The 22,702-nt window shown below is 42.1% G+C and overlaps 1 protein-coding gene across 2 annotated transcripts in view; it reads left to right on the forward strand.

The window, feature by feature from the left end:
• The first annotated feature begins 754 nt into the window (after positions 1–754).
• Positions 755–22,702, forward strand: part of patl1 (PAT1 homolog 1, processing body mRNA decay factor) — a 72,117-nt gene continuing 50,169 nt past the window's right edge. Inside the window, exons 1-5 of one of the 2 annotated variants that reach the window (XM_061977155.2) lie at positions 755–893; positions 20,487–20,589; positions 20,720–20,794; positions 20,864–20,935; positions 21,044–21,262. In XM_061977155.2, coding sequence (XP_061833139.1) covers positions 879–893; positions 20,487–20,589; positions 20,720–20,794; positions 20,864–20,935; positions 21,044–21,262 — 484 coding nt within the window. In that variant the 5' untranslated portion in view covers positions 755–878. Of the gene's footprint in view, positions 894–20,486; positions 20,590–20,719; positions 20,936–21,043; positions 21,263–22,702 lie in introns of both variants that reach the window. The other variant, XM_061977154.2, reaches the window with a different exon arrangement.

Genomic DNA, 22,702 nt, shown 5'->3' on the forward strand with positions numbered 1-22,702 from the left:
CAGAAAGAAACAACCCTTTTGTGTGAATGAGTGTGAATGAGTGTAAATGGGGGAGCAGGGGCGCCGAAAAGGGGGGGTAAAGGAGACGGATTCTAGGGGCCCATGATGGAGGGGGGCCCAGAGAGGCCCCTAATGATGATGAAATTATAATACAGAAAAAATAATGACACTGTGTTGGGGGCCCTGTAAAGATTCTTTTCATGGGGACCAAAATCCCTAGCGGCGCCCCTGTGGGGGAGGGAGTTTTTTTTTTTTGGGTTGGTGCACTAATTGTAAGTGTATCTTGTGTTTTTTATGTTGATTTATTAAAAAAACCAAAAAAACCCCAAAACGATACCGATAATTAAAAAAACGATACCGATCATTTCCGATATTACATTTTAACGCATTTATCGGACATCTCTACTTAAAATAACAGGCGGATTGTTTATTTACAGATAATGTCTTCAATTCTACAGTTTTATAAACTATTTAAAATAAAATAGAAAAATTACAGTAGAAATTTAGAGTCAATTAACCATACAAATTAAATTATTTTCTTTACAGTGTAGATCTGTCATACTTCCTAGTAGCCGGCAGAGGTCGACAGAGTGTTCCTGTTCAACTTCTTTTTTTCTTTTTTTTTTTTCGAAAAAGAAGCATTTCAAAGAAAAAAAATACAATGTCACAGGGCTCTATATGAACACGATGTCATCCTTCCCACCGGCGAACAAAGTCAAGTAAGGTAATACAAACAAGCGAATGTTGTACCCGTGGCGTCCCGGGGTGCGCTCGTTCACGTCGCCCCCCCCCCTCCCACGCACGTTCACGCGAACGAGAGCGTCACAAGCGCGCCACTTCAACACTGCGCCTCCTTTTGCGTGGAAATCTGAGGACAGATGTTTCGATTTAAGGTGAGTTCGTTCGTCCAGCTAGCTCACACGATACTTTTCTCAGAGAGCAATTGTACGTGTAAAACGCACGCTGCTAACACATAACGTGAGAAAGACGTGGCTTCTTTGCTGGTTGTTTATGCGACGGGCGGCCTGTAAAGCAGCCCGCTTGCCTGACGTAATGACCCGCAGGAGGACCACCGTGACGCGTCGTCTACCGGATCATATTTTCGACTACAGTTTATTTCCCCCACATGCTATGATATTGTTCTGTGCGACGGTGTTCTGAAACTGTACAATGTTCGTTACTTTTGGGATTGAAGTCGTTGGTGGTTTGTGATGTAAGATAACGTCAGGATTAGCATTGTTGCTAATGGGGTGTCCTGTTACCAACACTGTGGAGACACCAGGAGAATGTCTTGGTCATTCACTATTTGCTTCATTTATTTGCCAGCTTTGTCGCCAAATCCTGCTTCAGACCTTTCATATTGTGTAATACATTTAAAATGAGCGTTTTCCACATGTTCAGTCAATGTAATGTCACCTATAGTTACTTGAATAATAACAAAACCCAAATCCAGTGAAGTTGGCACGTTGTGTGAATCCTAAATAAAAACAGAATACAATGATTTGCCAGATACCCTCAGGATTAGGTCTCTGCTTTTTGCAGATGATGTGGTCCTGATGGCTTCATCTGGCCAAGATCTTCAGCTCTCACTGGATCGGTTCGCAGCCGAGTGTGAAGCGACTGGGATGAGAATCAGCACCTCCAAATCCGAGTCCATGGTTCTCGCCCGGAAAAGGGTGGAGTGCCATCTCCGGGTTGGGGAGGAGATCTTGCCCCAAGTGGAGGAGTTCAAGTACCTCGGAGTCTTGTTCACGAGTGAGGGAAGAGTGGATCGTGAGATCGACAGGCGGATCGGTGCGGCATCTTCAGTAATGCGGACGCTGTATCGATCCGTTGTGGTGAAGAAGGAGCTGAGCCAGAAGGCAAAGCTCTCGATTTACCGGTCGATCTACGTTCCCATCCTCACCTATGGTCATGAGCTTTGGGTCATGACCGAAAGGACAAGATCACGGGTACAAGCGGCCGAAATGAGTTTCCTCCGCCGGGTGGCGGGGCTCTCCCTTAGAGATAGGGTGAGAAGCTCTGCCATCCGGGGGGAGCTCAAAGTAAAGCCGCTGCTCCTCCACATCGAGAGGAGCCAGATGAGGTGGTTCGGGCATCTGGTCAGGATGCCACCCGAACGCCTCCCTCGGGAGGTGTTTCGGGCACGTCCGACCGGTAGGAGGCCACGGGGAAGACCCAGGACACGTTGGGAAGACTATGTCTCCCGGCTGGCCTGGGAACGCCTCGGGATCCACCGGGAGGAGCTGGACGAAGTGGCTGGGGAGAGGGAAGTCTGGGCTTCCCTGCTTAGGCTGCTGCCCCCGCGACCCGACCTCGGATAAGCGGAAGAAGATGGATGGATGGATGGATGGACAATGATTTGCAAATCCTTTTCAACTTACATTCAATTGAATAGACTGCAAAGACAAGATATTTAATGTTCGAACTGAGAAACCTAATTTTCGTTAGCAACTTAGAATTTAATGGCAGCAACACATTGCAAAAAAGTTGGCACAGGGGCATTTTTACCACTGTGTTACATGGCCTTTCCTTTTAACAACACTCAGTAAACGTTTGGGAGCTAAGGAGACCAATTTTTGAAGCTTTTCAGGTGGAATTATTTCCCATTCTTGCTTGATGTACAGCTTAAAGGCCTACTGAAATGCGATGTTCTTATTTAAACGGGGATAGCAGGTCCATTCTATGTGTCATACTTGATCATTTCGCGATATTGCCATATTTTTGCTGAAAGGATTTAGTAGAGAACATCGACTATAAAGTTCGCAACTTTTGGTCGCTGATAAAAAAGCCTTGCCTGTACCGGAAGTAGCAGACGAGTAGCAAGACGTCACAGGTTGTGGAGCTCCTCACATCTGTACATTGTTTACAATCATGGCCACCAGCAGCGAGAGCGATGCGGACCGAGAAAGCGACGATTTCCCCATTAATTTGAGCGAGGATGAAAGAATTGTGGATAAGGAAAGTGAGAGTGAAGGACTAGAGGGCAGTGGGAGCGATTCAGATAGGGAAGATGCTGTGAGAGGCGGGTGGGACCTGATATTCAGCTGGGAATGACTAAAACAGTTAATAAACACAAGACATACAGTATATATACTCTATTAGCCACAACACAACCAGGTTTATATTTAATATGCCACAAATTAATCCCGCATAACAAACACCTCCCCCCTCCCGTCCATATAACCCGCCAATACAACTCAAACACCTGCACAACACACTCAATCCCACAGCCCAAAGTACCGTTCACCTCCCCAAAGTTCATACAGCACATATATTTCCCCAAAGTTACGTACGTGACATCCACGCACGTACGGGCAAGCGATCAAATGTTTGGAAGCCGCAGGTGCATGCGTACTCACGGTACCGTGTCTGCGCATCCAACTCAAAGTCCTCCTGGTAAGAGTCTCTGTTGTCCCAGTTCTCCACAGGCCAATGGTAAAGCTTGACTGTCATCTTCCGGGAATGTAAACAATGAAACACCGGCTGTGTTTGTGTTGCTGCAGTCGGCCGCAATACACCGCTTCCCACCTACAGCTTTCTTCTTTGCTGTCTCCATTGTTCGTTGAACAAATTGCAAAAGATTCACCAACACAGATGTCCAGAATACTGTGGAATTTTGCAATGAAAACAGACGACTTAATAGCTGACCACCATGCTGTCCCAAAATGTCCTCCACAATCCGTGACGTCACGCGCAGGCGTCATCATACCGAGACGTTTTCAGTAGGATATTTCGCGCAAAATTTAAAATTGCACTTTAGTAAGCTAACCCGGCCGTATTGGCATGTGTTGCAATGTTAAGATTTCATCATTGATATATAAACTATCAGACTGCGTGGTCGGTAGTAGTGGGTTTCAGTAGGCCTTTAAGTTGTTCAACAGTCCAGGGTCTCCGTTGTGGTATTTTAGGCTTCATATTGCGCCACACAAGGGCAGCACTGTGGTAGAGGGGTTAGTGCGTCTGCCTCACAATACGGAGGTCCTGAGTAGTTCTGAGTTCAATCCCGGGCTCAGGATCTTTCTGTGTGGAGTTTGCATGTTCTCCCCGTGACTGCGTGGGTTCCCTCCGGGTACTCCGGCTTCCTCCCACTTCCAAAGACATGCACCTGGGGATATGTTGATTGGCAACACTAATTTGGCCCTAGTGTGTGGATGTGAGTGTGAATGTTGTCTGTCTATCTGTGTTGGCCCTGCGATGAGGTGGCGACTTGTCCAGGGTGTACCCCGCCTTCCGCCCGATTGTAGCTGAGATAGGCTCCAGCGACCCCGAAGAGAATAAGCGGTAGAAAATGGATGGATGGATGGATTGGCCACACATTTTCAATGGGAGACAGGTCTGGACTACAGGCAGGCCAGTCTAGTACCCGCACTCTTTTACTATGAAGCCACGCTGTTGTAACACGTGGCTTGGCATTGTCTTGCTGAAATAAGCAGGGGCGTCCATGGCAACAAGGTTGCTTGGATGGCAACATATGTTGCTCCAAAACCTGTATGTACCTTTCAGCATTAATGGTGCCTTCACGGATGTGTAAGTTACCCATGTCTTGGGCACTAATACACCCCCATACCATCACAGATGCTGGCTTTTCAACTTTGTCCGGGTGGTTCTTTTTCTCTTTGGTCCGAAGGACACGACGTCCACAGTTTCCAAAAACAATTTGAAATGTGGACTCGTCAGACCACAGAACACTTTTACACTTTGCATCAGTCCATCTTTGATTACCTAATATTTGCAAAAAATAACAAAGTTTTCAGTTCGAACGTTAAGTATCTTGTCTTTGCAGTGTATTCAATTGAATATAGGTTGAAAAGGATTTGCAAATCAATGTATTCTGTTTTTATTTACGATTTACACAACGTGCCAACTTCACTGGTTTGGGGTTTGTATATAAATTGTTGGTAACAGTGTGTGTAGTCAGTGTTACACAATGTTTTTCATAACAGACTTTTTTCGAACTGAGAAACCCAATTTTTGTTAGCAAATAATCATTAACTTAGAATTTAATGGCAGCAACACATTGCAAAAAAGTTGGCACAGGAGCATTTTTACCACTGTGTTGCATGGCCTTTCCTTTTTACAACACTCAGTAAACGTTTGGGAACTGAGGAGACCAATTTTTGAAGCTTTTCAGGTGGAATTATTTCCCATTCTTGCTTGATGTACAGCTTCAGTTGTTCAACAGTCCGGGGTCTCCGTTGTGGTATTTTAGGCTTCATATTGCGCCACACATTTTCAATGGGAGACAGGTCTGGACTACAGGCAGGCCAGTCTAGTACCCGCACTCTTTTACTATGAAGCCACGCTGTTATAACACGTGGCTTGGCATTGTCTGGCTGAAATAAGCAGGGGCGTCCATGATAACGTCGCTTGGATGGCAACATATGTTGCTCCAAAACCTGTATGTACCTTTCAGCATTAATGGTGCCTTCACAGATTTGTAAGTTACAGATGCCTTGGGCACTAATACACCCCCATACCATCACAGATGCTGGCTTTTGAACATTGCGCCCATAACAGTCCGGGTGGTTCTTTTTCTCTTTGGTCCGGAGGACACAACGTCCACAGTTTCCAAAAACAATTTGAAATGTGGACTCGTCAGACCACAGAACACTTTTACACTTTTACACTTTGCATCAGTCCATCTTCATCCATCCATCCATCCATCCCATCCATCCATTTTCTACCGCTTATTCCCCCTCATGCTCCCAGTCGTGACATTCACACTCACATCCACACACTAGGGCCAATTTAGTGTTGCCAATCAACTTATCCCCAGGTGCATGTCTTTGGAAGTGGGAGGAAGCCGGAGTACCCGGAGGGAACCCACGCAGTCACGGGGAGGACATGCAAACTCCACACAGAAAGAAGATGAGCTAATATTTGCAAAAAATAACAAAGTTTTCAGTTCGAACGTATCTTGTCTTTGCTGTGTATTCAATTGAATATAGGTTGAAAATGATTTTTAAATCAATGTATTCTGTTTTTATTTACAATTTACACAATGTGCTAACTTCACTGGTTTGGGGTTTGTATACAAATTGTTGGTAACAGTGTGTGTCGTCAGTGTTTCACATAATTTTTCATACCTGGCTTTTTTAAAACAACCTAATTTGACAGTTTGACCTCTGTTCTTGTTAGTCGTACTTTAAAGTTTAATTTGATGCTACTACTACTACTTCCACTACTACAAGTATTTGGAAGATGCCATGTAAATTGACCTGCACTTAACCAGGACCTCAATTGGAATTATATCAGTGACCACATTTTTACAGCAATATGCTCATATTAACCCTATTATTTAGGGGTGTAACAATTTGATTTGATTCAGAATTTGTGGTTGCCAATAGAATTCAGGGAAAATATTATTTTCTTTGAACAATATGATCCGGAACGATTCAGTGAGTTGAAACCGATTCAGTAATTTTAGCAAAAAAACCGACCAGTTTGACTGTGAAATAAATAGTGGATACTCAACACTGCAGAGGAAGTTTCCTGTATTTTTATTTCTTGTAAGGGAATTGGGTATAAATGAATTATGGATACAAACAAGCAAGTAAACAGCAGTTAATGGCCAATGTATTCACATCTTATTTGAAAAAGTGCAACCAACACTTTAATTTTAATTAATAAATAATAATATTAGTAGTACCGTACTTTCTGGACCATCTCGCACCGGATTATAAGGTGCACTGCCGATGAGCGGAGCTAGTCAGGTCTATTTTCATACATAAGGCGCACCGGATTATAGGGCGCATCAACGGTGTCATATTTTTTTGTTTGTTTTCTAAATTGAAAACAAATCCTGGTGGTCTACATAACATGTAATAGTGTTTTTTTGGTCAAAATGTTGCATAGATTATGTTTTACAGATCATCTTAAAGCCGCTTTCTGACAGTCGCTTCAGGATGCGCCGTTTTGTGAGCGGTCTTATTTACGTGGCTCACCTTCGGCAGCGTCTTCTCCCCGTCGTCTTTGTTGTAGCGGTGTAGCGTGCAAGGACGGGAGTGGAAGAAGTGTCAAAAGATGGAACTAACTCTTTTAATGACATTCAGACTTTACTTAAATCAATCTCCTCATCCGTGGATCACTAGTGCAAAAACAATGCCGGAAATGTGTCTCGCGAAAAAAACGTCCGACCGGAACTCTCTAGTAACTAAAGTTTCTTGGGTGAATAATGTAAACTCACTACACCGGTATGTTTTAGCGCTTTCATGGCGAGTTTACTGACAGATATAAGTAAGAACTTTACGCTACTTTATATTAGAAATGGCAACGGCAGAGGATGAATTTCCCATAACAAGAAGATAAAGAAAAAGAAGAAGCCTATCGACTACGGCGTCGGCACGGACTACAGAAGCGGATTCATGCAGATCCCAAATACAGATCAGCAGGTACCAGGAAGTAAGAAAAGTTGCTTTTGCATAATATTGCGAAACAAAACGCCAGATAATGTCTTATCTTATACACACACACCATAATAATATTCATACGTTGAAGCACAGTACAATCCATCAAGCAGTGCGGCGTCATAGCTTACCAAAGTCGTATTAAAACCTTTTGATAGATTTTTGAGCGCCGTGCATAATGTTCTATATTTTCAATGGAACTTATAACATTTTGGTATTGTTTACTTAAGTCATATTGCAGTCTACACATATCTCTTATGTGTCACTGGCATCTACTGGTCACACTTATCATTTCACCATGTACCAAATAAAATAGGTTCGAGGTCGGTAAGCACAACCAAAATTATTCCGTACATTAAACGCACCGGGTTATAAGGCGCACCGTCGAGTTTTGAGAAAATAAAAGGATTTTAAGTGCGCCTTATAGTCTGAAAAACACGGTACATTGAATTTATAAGCGCCTTTCAAAAAAGCCAAGGACACGTTACAATATACAGATAAAATAATTAAAAAAATTATGATAAAAACAACAAAGGATACAATCAACATGTAGAGATAAAATGATTAAAAGAAAATGATAAAACAACGGATAAAATCAACATGTAACAGTGTAGAGGCAGTTACAGTGAGTAAGCAATTTTAAACGGGTGGGTTTTGAGTCTTGATTTGAATGTATGAAGGGAGTCAATATTGCGAATGTCAGATGGGAGAAAGTTCCAGATTTTGGGAGCAGAGTGACTGAAAGCTCAGCCCCCCATGGTGATGAGGCGGGTTGATGGCACCGCAAGGTGTATGTAAGAGGAGGATCTGAGGGAGCGTGCTGGAGTAACGGTCAGACAAATATCTAGGGGTGAAGTTGTGGCTGGCCTTAAAGGTATATAGAAGGATTTTGTATGTAAGTTTTTGCCTGACAGTGAATTATTTGTAGGATGGGTGTGATGGGACAAAATGAGGGGATTTGGGTTATGATCTGGGCAGCAGAGTTATGGACCAGTTGGGGCTTGTGGAGGGACTTCTAGGGGAGGCCAAAGAGAAGGGAGTTACAGTAATCGATGACCAGACTGTGATCAAGGATGGAGGCAGCATGGACAGTAAGAGAGGGGCGGAGCCGGTTAATATAACAGAGGTGGAAAAAAGCAGAGCCAGTGATGTTATTGATGTGAGATGGAATGGCCGTGTGTTATCCAAGATGACGGCCAGACTCTTAACCTAACGGGAGGGGATCACTGTGGAGTTGTTGATGGTTAGGGTGAAACTTTTGACCTTGGAAAGTGTGGATTTTGTACCAATAAGAATTACTTTGGTTTTATCACCACACCCCTTGTGTGGTGGTCGGGTCTGTGGGACCCGTTTTCCTTTTTTATTACCGGTAAAAGAAAAATGATACAATTAATTAATTTTTCAAACTGAGACTCGCTGACTTTGGCTCATTTTCTGTGAAGAACATATATCAGAATACACATTTGATGACCACACACCATACACCCCCCTACACATTTCTTTTACATATAAGATGTCCGGGTCCACTGGACCCGGGGCTGATAGAAGTGTGGAAATTGATGTTCTGTGTACCACACACACACACACACACACACACACACACACACACACACAGAGCAGGTCTAGACACGAGGAGGACAGAGTGTAGGTACACAAAACATCAGAGGGTCAAATGTGCGAGAAAATGAGAGCCGACAGTGTTGACAAACAATGTTGCAACCTTGTGTGGGAACCGCAGGTGCAGAAACACAAAAGAAGAATCCCTGCGGGATGCAGAAACGGCAGAGAAATTTTCCGTGCAACGTTCATATTGTTGTTACTCAGCCAGCGTTTGTGGGTCTGACGGACCCGTTGCATTTTGTGGCTTTTAATGCCTCACAATCAAACACTTTTATGTTAAAATACTGAACAGATGTTTATTGGGATAAGGTATTCTGTTCAGTATTTTAACATAAAAGTGTTTGATTGTGAGGCATTAAAAGCCACAAAATGCAACGGGTCCGTCAGACCCACAAACACTGGCTGAGTAACAACAATATGAACATTACACAAGGGTTAATTTGAGGAAGTTTGAGGTTAACCAGGATTTTATTTAAAATAAGCAGGAGGTGACGAAGGAGGGTGGAAGTGTGGCTTTCGGCTTGATGAAGAGGTTAGAGCTAAGGTGTAATCAGTGTAGCAGTGAAAGTGAATGTTAAATTGACAGAAAATACAGCCAAAGTGGAGGTTTGTGATGAAGAGAAGGGGGCCCAAGACAGATCCTTGTGGAACACCTATTGTGATTGCAGAATGATCAGATTTAAATTATTTGAGCTGTATGAACCAAAATGAAACCATTCCAGGGGGGTGTTGATGATGACAATGGATGAGAGTCTTCTGAGGATGATTGGATGAAAGATGGTGCCAAAGGTTGCACTCAGGTCGTGGAGGATGAGGAATCAACAAGAGGAAACCTTTTCTGCTCTCATTTTCAATGTTCAAGCAATTTTCAATAAAACTACAGTAACCAACAGTTTAACAGTACATTTACCTGCTGAATAAAAGTCCCGCGACATGGCGTCGCCAATGAGGGACAGTGTCCCAGGTGTGCGAAAGCATGTACTCCACCTCATCCCCGTTGCTGATGTTGGCCCCTCGCTTTCCTAATTTCCATAGCCTTCTTGATACATCTTTTGTATTTATTTGTTTCTAATGAAATTCCTTTTCCTTGGCTGACAGGTGTTGTGTTCCGGAAGTCCGGAAGTTAAGTTGTGGCTTTATTTTGTTACCGTTTGTCTTTGTTGTGTTTTTTGCAATCATGCTGTACAGTTACTGAAAGTTTTTGTGTTAAAATTAATTATATTGTCTTGTGTTTGCATTTGTTATAACCTTTCTCAACCACCATAGCTACCCGCCATTTTTCTTTTGGTGACGCCACAGATGGGCAGGCAGACCTAACGTTTATTGTCCATATCATTATAAGTGCCAAACTTCACATAAAGTCTGTTGTTCTTAAATCCAACGTTTTCCTTTTTCTAATATGGATAAAATCGATCGATTCCCTTTCAAAACGATTTTGATGTACAAACCCTGTTTCCATATGAGTTGGGAAATTGTGTTAGATGTAAATATAAACGGAATACAATGATTTGCAAATCATTTTCAACCCATATTCAGTTGAATATGCTACAAAGACAACATATTTGATGTTCAAACTGATAAACATTTTTTTTTTTTGCAAATAATCATTAACTTTAGAATTTGATGCCAGCAACACGTGACAAAGAAGTTGGGAAAGGTGGCAATAAATACTGATAAAGTTGAGGAATGCTCATCAAACACTTATTTGGAACATCCCACAGGTGTGCAGGCTAATTGGGAACAGATATGTGCTATGATTGGGTATAAAAACAGCTTCCCAAAAAATGCTCAGTCTTTCACAGGAAAGGATGGGGCGAGGTACACCCCTTTGTCCACAACTGCGTGAGCAAATAGTCAAACAGTTTAAGAACAACATTTCTCAAAGTACAATTGCAAGAAATTTAGGGATTTCAACATCTACGGTCCATAATATCATCAAAAGGTTCAGATAATCTGGAGAAATCACTCCACGTAAGCGGCATAGCCGGAAACCAACATTGAATGACCGTGACCTTCGATCCCTCAGACGGCACTGTATCAAAAACCGACATCAATCTCTAAAGGATATCACCACATGGGCTCAGGAACACTTCAGAAAACCACTGTCACTAAATACAGTTTTTCGCTACACCTGTAAGTGCAAGTTAAAGCTCCACTATGCAAAGCGAAAGCCATTTATCAACAACATCCAGAAACGTCACCAGCTTCTCTGGGCCCGAGATCATCTAAGATGGACTCATGCAAAGTGGAAAAGTGTTCTGTGGTCTGACGAGTCCACATTTCAAATTGTTTTTGGAAATATTCGACATCGTGTCATCCGGACCAAAGGGGAAGCGAACCATCCAGACTGTTATCGACGCAAAGTTCAAAAGCCAGCATCTGTGATGGTATGGGGGTGCATTAGTGCCCAAGGCATGGGTAACTTACACATCTGTGAAGGCACATACAAGTTTTGGAACAACATATGCTGCCATCTAAGCGCCGTCTTTTTCATGGACGCCCCTGCTTATTTCAGCAAGACAATGCCAAGCCACATTCAGCACGTGTTACAACAGCGTGGCTTCGTAAAAAAAAGAGTGCGGGTACTTTCCTGGCTCGCCTGCAGTCCAGACCTGTCTCCCATTGAAAATGTGTAGCGCATTATGAAGCGTAAAATACGACAGCAGAGACCCCGGACTGTTGAACGACTGAAGCTCTACATAAAACAAGAATGGGAAAGAATTCCACTTTCAAAGCTTCAACAATTAGTTTCCTCAGTTCCCAATCGTTTATTGAGTGTTGTTAAAAGAAAAGGTGATGTAACACAGTGGTGAACATGTCCTTTCCCAACTACTTTGGCACGTGTTGCAGCCATGAAATTCTAAGTTAATGATTATTTGCAAAAAAAAAAATAGTTTATGAGTTTGAACATCAAATATCTTGTCTTTGTAGCATATTCAATTGAATATGGGTTGAAAAGGATTTGCAAATCATTGTATTCCGTTTATATTTACATCTAACACAATTTCCCAACTCATATGGAAACAGGGTTTGTAGTTTAATCTAAAGAATATAAATTGATATTTCGATTAATCGTAACAGCCTTACTATGAATGCATAGCTAAATAAATGGACTGTTAGCAGCTTGTTCAAAGTTACATTTTGCAAACCAACAATATAACAAAAACACCACTGGTTAGCTTATGTTACCAATAGTGGTTTAACAGAAGCAGGGCTGTACCTGTACGCTTAGCTTTTTCTACTACCGTATTTTCCGCACTATAAGGCGCACCGGATTATTAGCCGCACCTTCTATGAATTACATATTTCATAATTTTGTCCACCAATAAGCCGCCCCGGACTATAAGCCGCGCCTACGCTGCGCTAAAGTGAATGTCAAAAAAACGCTGCGCTAAAGTGAATGTCAAAAAAACAGTCAGATAGTTCAGTCAAACTTTAATAATATATTGAAAACCAGCGTTCTAACAACTCTGTCCCAAAATGTACGCAAATGTGCAATCACAAACATAGTAAAATTCAAAATGGTGTAGAGCAATAAATAGCAACATAATGTTGCTCGAACGTTAATGTCACAACACACAAAATAAACATAGCGCTCACCTTCTGAAGTTATTCTTCATTCGTAAATCCTTCGAATTCTTCGTCTTCGGTGTCCGAATTGAAAAGTTGCGCAAGCGTGGGATCCAAAAATGGCCGGCTCCGCCTCGTCGAAGTCATCGGATTCAGTGTCGCTGTTGTTGTGCAGCAGTTCTGTGAATCCTGCCTTCCGGAAAGCTCGTACCACAGTTGTGACCGAAACTATCTGCCCAGGCATTTACGATCCACTGGCAGATGTTGGCGTATGTCGACCGGCGCTATCTGCCCGTCTTAGTGAAGGTGTGTTCGCCTTCGGAGCTGTGTGAAAAAAGCCACCCGGCCTCTTCGCGTAAACTTCCCTTAACCACTCGCTCATCTTTTCTTCATCCATCCATCCCTTCGAGTTAGCTTTTATGATGACGCCGGCTGGAAAGGTCTCTTTTGGCAAGGTCTTCCTTTTGAATATCACCATGGGTGGAAGTTAGCATGGCAAGCTAGAACCACAGTGAAGGATGACTTCTCATTCCCTGTGGTGCGAATATTCACCGTACGTGCTCCCGTTCCACAGTGCGGTTCACAGGAATATCAGTTGCTGTGAAATACGGTAGTAATCCGTGTGCGGATGGAGAGATTGCGTCTTTTTATGAACCGGATCCTTGTCGCGTAGTAGGAGCCATTTTGTGGTCTTTACAGATGTAAACAGGAAATGAAACGTACGGTGATATCCGCGCGTTTTTTCTTCTTCTTCCGGGGGCGGGTGAAGCGCTTCCTGTTCTATGGGGGCGGGTGCTTTCCTTGGCGGTTGCTTGCGTAGAAGAAGAAGCGCTTCCTGTTCTACCGGGAAAAAAGATGGCGGCTGTTTACCGAAGTTGCGAGACCGAAACTTTATGAAAATGAATCGTAATAAAGCGCACCGGGTTATAAGGCGCACTGTCAGCTTTTGAGAAAAATTGTGGTTTTTAGGTGCGCCTTATAGTGCGGAAAATACGGTAATAGCACTGGTGCTACTAAATGAAAAAAGTTCATAGCACAGAGATTTTTTTGTAGCATTATGAAATGTCTTAGATATCACAATTTCATTATTGACACTCAAACAACATACACATGTGCACTCATACATATAAACACAATGTCATCATAAGACCTACTGCAACGCTCAATTCAACACAGAGAACATCCCCAAACTATGCTCGCACTGTCAGTAACACGAGTGTAGTAGGGCTGGGACTTATGGACCAAAACTCATATCCCGATATAGGTTGGTTCATAAACTAACCTATAAATGAAAATATCTGTCTACACTGCTCAAAAAAATTAAAGGAACACTTTGAAAACACATCAGATTTCAATGGTGAAAAAAAATATGTCGGATATCTATACTGATATGGACAGTTTAATGTATCAGGAACCAAAGGATGCCACATCTTTTGATGGAAATAAACATGTTCAGCCTACAGAGGGCTCAGTATATAGACACCCCAAAAATCAAAGTGAAAAAATGATGTGGCAGGCTCGTCCATTTTGCCTAAATTCAATTTCTGCAACTCAAAATTATTTTCAATATCTTGTGTGGCCCCCACGTGCTTGTATGCATGCTTGACAACGTCGCGGCATGCTCCTAATGAGACGACGGATGGTGTCTTGTGGGATGTCCTCCCAGATCTGTCTAAGTGCATCAGTGAGCTCCTGTAAAGTCTGAGGAGCAACCTGGCGGCGTCTGATGGACCGAAACATTATGTCCCAGATGTGTTTTATCGGGTTTAGATCAGGTGATCGTGAGGGCCATTCAATTGTGTCAATTCCTTCATCCTCCAGATACTGTCTGCATACTCTTGCCACATGAGGCCGGGCATTGTCGTGGACCAGGAGGAACCCAGGACCTACTGCACCAGCGTAGGGTCTGACCATGGGTGCAAGGATTTCATCCCGATACCTAATGGCAGTCAGACTGCTGTTCTCTAGCCTGTAGAGGTCTGTTCCTTCCTCCATGGAAATGCCTCCCCAGACCATCACTGACCCACCACCGAACGGGTCATGCTGAATGATGTTGCAGGCAGCATAGCGCTCTCCTTGGCTTCTCCAGACCTTTCACGTCTATCACAGGTGCTCAGGGTAAACCTGCTCTTATCTGTGAAAAGCACAGGGCGCCAGTGGCGGACTTGCCAATTCTGGTGTTCTATGGCAAATGCCAATCGAGCTCCACGGTTCTGAGCAGTGAGCACAGGGCACACTACAGGACGTCGTGCCCTGAGGCCACCCTCGTGAAGTCTGTTTCTGACTGTTTGGGCAGAGACATTCACACCAGTAGCCTGCTGGAGGTCATTCTGTGGAGCTCGGGCAGTACTCAACCTGTTCCTCCTTGCACAAAGCAGCAGATATCGGTCCTGCTGATGGGATGAGGACCGTCTTTGGCCCTGTCCAGCTCTCCTAGAGTAACTGCCTGTCTCCTGGAATCTCCTCCATGCTCTGGAGATTGTACTGGGAGACACATCAAATCTTCTTGCAACAGCACGCATGGATTTGCCATCCTGGAGGAGTAGGACAATCTGCGCAACTTCAGGAGGGTTAAGAAATCGCCTCATGCTCCCAGTCGTGATAATGACTCTAGCTAAAGCCAACACTTGTGGAAAAACAGTTAAAAAAGATCAAGAGGGAGGAACTTGAAATGGCCTCCACCTGCAAAACCAGTCCTGTTTTGGGGGCCATCTTGTTGTTGCCCCTCTAGTGCACCTGTTGTTAATTCCATCAACACCAATGCAGCTGAAACTGATTAACAACCCCCTCTGCCACGTACCTGACCAAAACCTTATCAGAAAAGTGCAATTGAATTCATGCCATACCCTGATAAAAAACTGTTCCTTTAATTTTTTTGAGCAGTGTATATATCTCCACCATACCTTGATTTTCAATTTTCGGGACTGATGTGGATCACAAATACACAAACACAGGTATCAACAAGTAAGAAAAGTAGGTTTTAAATAATAGGATCTCAATTTAAGAAGTGATTTGAGATTAGAGAAAAGAAAGAGCCTTGAAAATAATTGAAGAACAGTTATGTATAATATCCAATCTTCTTTAAAAAAACATTTATGCTCAATTATTCAGCTAACAAAAACACAAAACAGCAACATGTGAAATGTTGCTCTTTTGCTGAAATGTGGTTTAAGAGAACATGTTGAAACGTCAGCAACATGAAAATAATTGACCTTTAAAGGGGAACATTATCACAATTTCAGAAGAGTTAAAACCATTAAAAATCAGTTCCCAGTGGCTTATTTTATTTTTCGAAGTTTTTTTCAAAATTTTACTCATCACGCAATATCCCTAAAAAAAGCTTCAAAGTGCCTGATTTTAACCATCGTTATATACACCCGTCCATTTTCCTGTGACGTCACATAGTGATGCCAATACAAACAAACATGGCGGTTAGAACAGCAAGGTATAGCGACATTAGCTCGGATTCAGACTCGGATTTCAGCGGCTTAAGCGATTCAACAGATTACGCATGTATTGAAATGGATGGTTGTAGTGTGGAGGCAGGTAGCGAAAACGAAATTGAAGAAGAAACTGAAGCTATTGAGCCATATCGGTTTGAACCGTATGCAAGCGAAACCGACGAAAACGACACAACAGCCAGCGACACGGGAGAAAGCGAGGACGAATTCGGCGATCGCCTTCTAACCAACAATTGGTATGTGTTTGTTTGGCATTAAAGGAAACTAACAACTATGAACTAGGTTTACAGCATGTAAAATACATTTGGCAACAACATTCACTTTGAGAGTGCAGACAGCCCTGTTTTCATCAATGAATATATTCTGTAGACATACCCTCATCCGCTCTCTTTTCCTGAAAGCTGATCTGTCCAGTCCAGTTGGAAATGCATCTGCTTTGAGTGTCGCAGGATATCCACACATTCTTGCCATCTCTGTCGTAGCATAGCTTTCGTCGGTAAAGTGTGCGGAACAAACGTCCAATTTCTTGCCACTTTTGCATCTTTGGGCCACTGGTGCAACTTGAATCGGTCCCTGTTCGTGTTGTTACACCCTCCGACAACACACCGACGAGGCATGATGTCTCCAAGGTACGGAAAACAGTCGAAAAAACGGAAAATAACAGAGCTGATTTGACTCGGTGTTTGTAATGTGTTTGAGAAAATGGCGGATTGCTTCCCGATGTGACGTCACGTTGTGACGTCATCGCTCCGAGAGCGAATAGAAAGGCATTTAATTCGCCAAAATTCACCCATTTAGAGTTCGAAATTCGGTTAAAAAAATATGGTCTTTTTTTTCTGCAACATTAAGGTATACAGGTAAAAGCCAGTAAATTAGAATATTTTGAAAAACTTGATTTATTTCAGTAATTGCATTCAAAAGGTGTAACTTGTACATTATATTTATTCATTGCACACAGACTGATGCATTCAAATGTTTATTTCATTTAATTTTGATGATTTGAAGTGGCAACAAATGAAAATCCAAAATTCCGTGTGTCACAAAATTAGAATATTACTTAAGGCTAATACAAAAAAGGGATTTTTAGAAATGTTGGCCAACTGAAAAGTATGAAAATGAAAAATATGAGCATGTACAATACTCAATACTTGGTTGGAGCTCCTTTTGCCTCAATTACTGCGTTAATGCGGCGTGGCATGGAGTCGATGAGTTTCTGGCACTGCTCAGGTGTTATGAGAGCCCAGGTTGCTCTGATAGTGGCCTTCAACTCTTCTGCGTTTTTGGGTCTGGCATTCTGCATCTTCCTTTTCACAATACCCCACAGATTTTCTATGGGGCTAAGGTCAGGGGAGTTGGCGGGCCAATTTAGAACAGAAATACCATGGTCCGTAAACCAGGCACGGGTAGATTTTGCGCTGTGTGCAGGCGCCAAGTCCTGTTGGAACTTGAAATCTCCATCTCCATAGAGCAGGTCAGCAGCAGGAAGCATGAAGTGCTCTAAAACTTGCTGGTAGACGGCTGCGTTGACCCTGGATCTCAGGAAACAGAGTGGACCGACACCAGCAGATGACATGGCACCCCAAACCATCACCCAACCATGCAAATTTTGCATTTCCTTTGGAAATCGAGGTCCCAGAGTCTGGAGGAAGACAGGAGAGGCACAGGATCCACGTTGCCTGAAGTCTAGTGTAAAGTTTCCACCATCAGTGATGGTTTGGGGTGCCATGTCATCTGCTGGTGTCGGTCCACTCTTGTTTCCTGAGATCCAGGGTCAACGCAGCCGTCTACCAGCAAGTTGTAGAGCACTTCATGCTTCCTGCTGCTGACCTGCTCTATGGAGATGGAGATTTCAAGTTCCAACAGGACTTGGCGCCTGCACACAGCGCAAAATCTACCCGTGCCTGGTTTACGGACCATGGTATTTCTGTTCTAAATTGGCCCGCCAACTCCCCTGACCTTAGCCCCATAGAAAATCTGTGGGGTATTGTGAAAAGGAAGATGCAGAATGCCAGACCCAAAAACGCAGAAGAGTTGAAGGCCACTATCAGAGCAACCTGGGCTCTCATAACACCTGAGCAGTGCCAGAAACTCATCGACTCCATGCCACGCCGCATTAACGCAGTAATTGAGGCAAAAGGAGCTCCAACCAAGTATTGAGTATTGTACATGCTCATATTTTTCATTTTCATACTTTTCAGTTGGCCAACATTTCTAAAAATCCCTTGTTTGTATTAGCCTTAAGTAATATTCTAATTTTGTGACACACGGAATTTTGGATTTTCATTTGTTGCCACTTCAAATCATCAAAATTAAATGAAATAAACATTTGAATGCATCAGTCTGTGTGCAATGAATAAATATAATGTACAAGTTACACCTTTTGAATGCAATTACTGAAATAAATCAAGTTTTTCAAAATATTCTAATTTACTGGCTTTTACCTGTATATATGAGAGCAGTGTGTGCCTTTTTAAAAGACGGTGACTGATGCTTAGTGATGTGTGACGTCAGCAAGTAAACGCTGCGTCTGAGTCTCACAGGCACTTTAGCTCCATCTGTTATTGTTAGCTTAGCAGGCTAGCAAGTTTGTCAGCTCTAACAGCAGATGTTTTTTAATCTTTCACTGGTTTGTGTTAGCTCTGCTTAATAGATAGATTGAATGTGCTTCCATGGCTATATGTTCTTGTCAACAAACGTGGCATTGTTTAGATGGCAAGTTTGTCACTTCAATCATTGATTTGGTGTTCAATTTTCCTTCCGACCCTTGTAGTTACTAGCGCACAGTGTTTTTAAGTGGTTTTGCCACGGTTTATCATTATACCGTTTACCGTTACATCCTTAGTGTTGAGTGAGGCAAGTGTAAATGCAGACCACACCAAAACACTGAATATGAAGTCAACAAATGCGAGCAAAATTAGGCGCTAGTTAGCAAAGCCAAACCGAAAGTGAAATGAAAACTAATATAATTTTTTTTTTTTTTTAAACGAGCACAGATGACTGGTAAATAACATCTTTGCTCATCAATATAGCGATATATTAGATGTCTTTAAAACTAGAGCATAAGAGTATATATCGATATACTCAATATATTGCGGGTTTGTCTCTGTGCGATATAGAAAATGACTATATCGTGATATTCGAATATACGTTCTCACGCAGTTGCTTTTAGCTGCGGGTATTACACTCTATGCTCTTCTCACTCTTTGTTGTCTCTCCTTCTCACAGAGACTTAAACAAGCGCACTTTCTTACAGAGCAGAGAGGTAGCAGCATGGGTAACATTAGCTGTGGTGCAAGTGGTAATACGAGAGAAAGAAGGTGCGAATCTGGTAACAAATGAAGGAAGAATTAATACCAAGAAAAACAGCAGGGGGTCCATCGTCTGGCGGTGGTTTGGCTTCAAGTGGGAATATGTCAAACAGACAACCGTAATTTTTCAAGTGTAGGGCAAAAGCGTTGCTACAAAAAGTAGCATTACTGCTAATATGTAGCGTCATTTGAAAAGTCACCCGCTAGAGAACGAAGAGTTCTTGAAACTCCACGTCAACATCTCCGTTCGGTGCCACACCCACTGAATGCCGAGACATATATTTCCAGATCAACACCGTATGAAAAAAATGGTCAACAACAGAAGGAGATAACGTCCGCAGGAACCTACTACATAGCGAAGGACATACACTATTTGATTTCCTATTATGCAGCTCATTTTTATTTGACAGTTATTGAAATATCTTGTGTGACATCACGCACAAAAGTGCACTTTATTTGTTTTAAACTATTGTAGTGGCGTTCTGTACAAAAAGTGCACTTTAATTTGGTGTTTTTTTGATGTCATCTTAGGGACATCATGCACAAGAGTGCACTCATAGCTTGTTTTAAAATGTCTCTGACAATCTTGCACTTTCTGTTTTGGAAATGACATGAATGTTTGTGCCACTGCTTAATAACTGTTTAATAAATACAGTTTTGGTAAATTGACTGAGTTGTGATGTCCCTCTCTGCATGAAAGTTTAAAATGAGCATATATTAATGCAGTATGAACCAGAATGTTTTAATGTAGACACATAGAATCATCATACTGCTGTGATTATATGTATCAAGTGTTCATTCAAGGCTAAGGCAAAATATCGAGATATATATCGTGTATCGTGACATGGCTTAAAAATATCGAGATGTTAAAAAAAGGCCATATCGCCCAGCCCTACATAAGAGTCGTCTCACAGATGTAACCCTGCTGTTATCCATTCTGAGAGTTTCAACTGCACAGAACTTTACCAAACATGAATGAAGTTGTTGCTTAGTATGGCGCTAAACAGAAGTGCATTACATTCGCGATAGGGCAAGTGTGCAGCGCCGGGCCACGATACCATTCATTAGACATTGGCACTCATATGCATTCTTATTCCCTTCTGTCCTTTATTTTCCAGTCCCTGGATGAAGACTGTACATTGGAGGAAGAAGATGAGGGATTGGCAGAAGAAGATGAAATTGATCAGTTCAACGACGACACGTTTGGAGCAGGTGCCATCGGTGAGTCACGTTGTCTCGTAAACAAGTCACTCATCTCTGCCGATATTCACGAATATGGATATTGGTTAATTTGCAACACGGACTGGCACACAACAACCAATGACCATTTTTGACCTCTCTCTTCTTCCAGACGATGATTGGCAGGAGGAACACAAGCGCCTGGCTGAGCTTGATGGGCTTGGAGAGGGGTTTGGGCTAGAAAGAGGTGGGATGGGAGGTGAACTAGATTTAGGAGTGGCTGAAGAGCCATCCTCCACCTATGTTTCATCTTCAGCTGACCATCTCCCCTTTCAGTCATCCCTCTCTTCACCCCACCACTCTTCGTCCTCAGGCAGACCTCAGGCAGGTGAGTCAATATACGCAAAGGGAATCCTCAGTTGTCACGTTTCCTTTGGCAGATAACAAAAGCTGATGTGCTGATACAAGAGTAACAAATGTAAAACTAACATTTCAGATGTGGATGATGGAAGAAGGGAAGGTGACTTGGCCGAGTCGCTGGCAAGACTTGTCCTCGACGCTGACCCGGCAATTGCTGGAGTTGGGACTGCAGAGAGGCCCGGTTTCTCCCACAACCACAGGTTGGAGCATGACTCAAGACCCAAAATTCTGCTTCAACCTTCCACCATTTCGGATTCAACTCGCACACACCAGCAAACCCCTGGGCCTCCCACAGGTGAGACCTAAAACAAGCTGATCTAGTTTGTAATTGTTATTGTTCCCATGTACAAAGTGTCTGACAACAATTATTGATAGGATTTTCCCGATACAACTTTTTTACCTCCAAAACAAGACCGATATTTTAGCCTTTATTATTGGCCGATACGATATCAGCACAAATCATACATACATTTATTTTGTTGTTTGGAATGTTAGAAAAGGCTTGATAAGGTGACATTACTAAGAGAACAATGGTGTAGGTTTGAAAAACACTAACCTATTATTAACCGTCTGAAATGGACTTACGCTGGCTTTAACTTGAAGTAGAGTTACTTATATCAATTAATAATGTATAATAATGGAAAACATTTGTTCTAATATAAAAGAAAGAAAATATAATTGGGGAATTCTGACTTTTTTAACTATCATTTACATAATTAATATGCCTGATAGTCGGCAATATTAGTTTCAGTACATAATAATACTTACATACAGTAGGTATTTTACCATCCTTTACATCGTTATTGTTGCATTATACTGTAGACACGTTTTATTCTCATAATATTCAGTTCTGTGCTCGTAGCACACCTTCTATATCTTCTATATATTTTTCTATGATATTTGATTTACTCTTCTTTTTTAATCTTTTAATTTAGGTACTTTGTTTCAGTTCATCATCCAGAATGTTCCCTAAGTTAACTCCTTTCACTGAAATACACATGTATTTTTGAGTAGTCCGTATTTGTGTTTTTTGGAAAATTGCAGCACCTCTTAAACTGTGTTGACTTTCTCTTGGTTTGAACATTTCCTGGATACAGTTTGGAAGCATGTGATTATGTGCCTTAAACAAGACAACTGCTCTGTTTAGCTCAACCGAGTCGGGAAATTTTTAAGTGTTGAGTTTGATGAAAAGGGGATTAGTTGGTGCGTTATAGTCTGCTTGGTTGACAATTCTAATGGCTTTTTTTGGAGCAAAATTATGCTATTAATATTATATATGTAGTTCCCCCATATTTCCACACAGTAGCTTAAATATGGAAGTACCAGAAAAGTGTATGATATGAACAATGACATCTGTGCTAAATATGTTTTCATTTTATACAGTACATCAATATGCAATTTCCAATTTCATTTTTCCTATACTCGTTCTATTTTGGTTTCATTTATTTGGAATTTAATCTGTGTATTGATTTTTTACATTTCCAAAGAGGATATAATCTGTTTTACTTACCGGTAGGATGAGTGATATTTTGTTGATATCAAACCATGTTTTCAGTCTTCTGAGCTCATGTTCCACTGTATCCAAGTTATCCCCTGAGCAGTAAAGACTGGTGTCGTCTGCAAGCAATATACACTTTACATTTTTTTACACGATGAACAATTTTGGCCCCAATATAGAACCTTGTGGGTAATGTTTTTTATCTGAATTGACACGGTTCATGTGTACAAACTGTCT

This window comes from Nerophis lumbriciformis, linkage group LG16 (genome assembly GCF_033978685.3).
Source record: "Nerophis lumbriciformis linkage group LG16, RoL_Nlum_v2.1, whole genome shotgun sequence".
Taxonomy (NCBI): Eukaryota; Metazoa; Chordata; class Actinopteri; order Syngnathiformes; family Syngnathidae; genus Nerophis; species Nerophis lumbriciformis.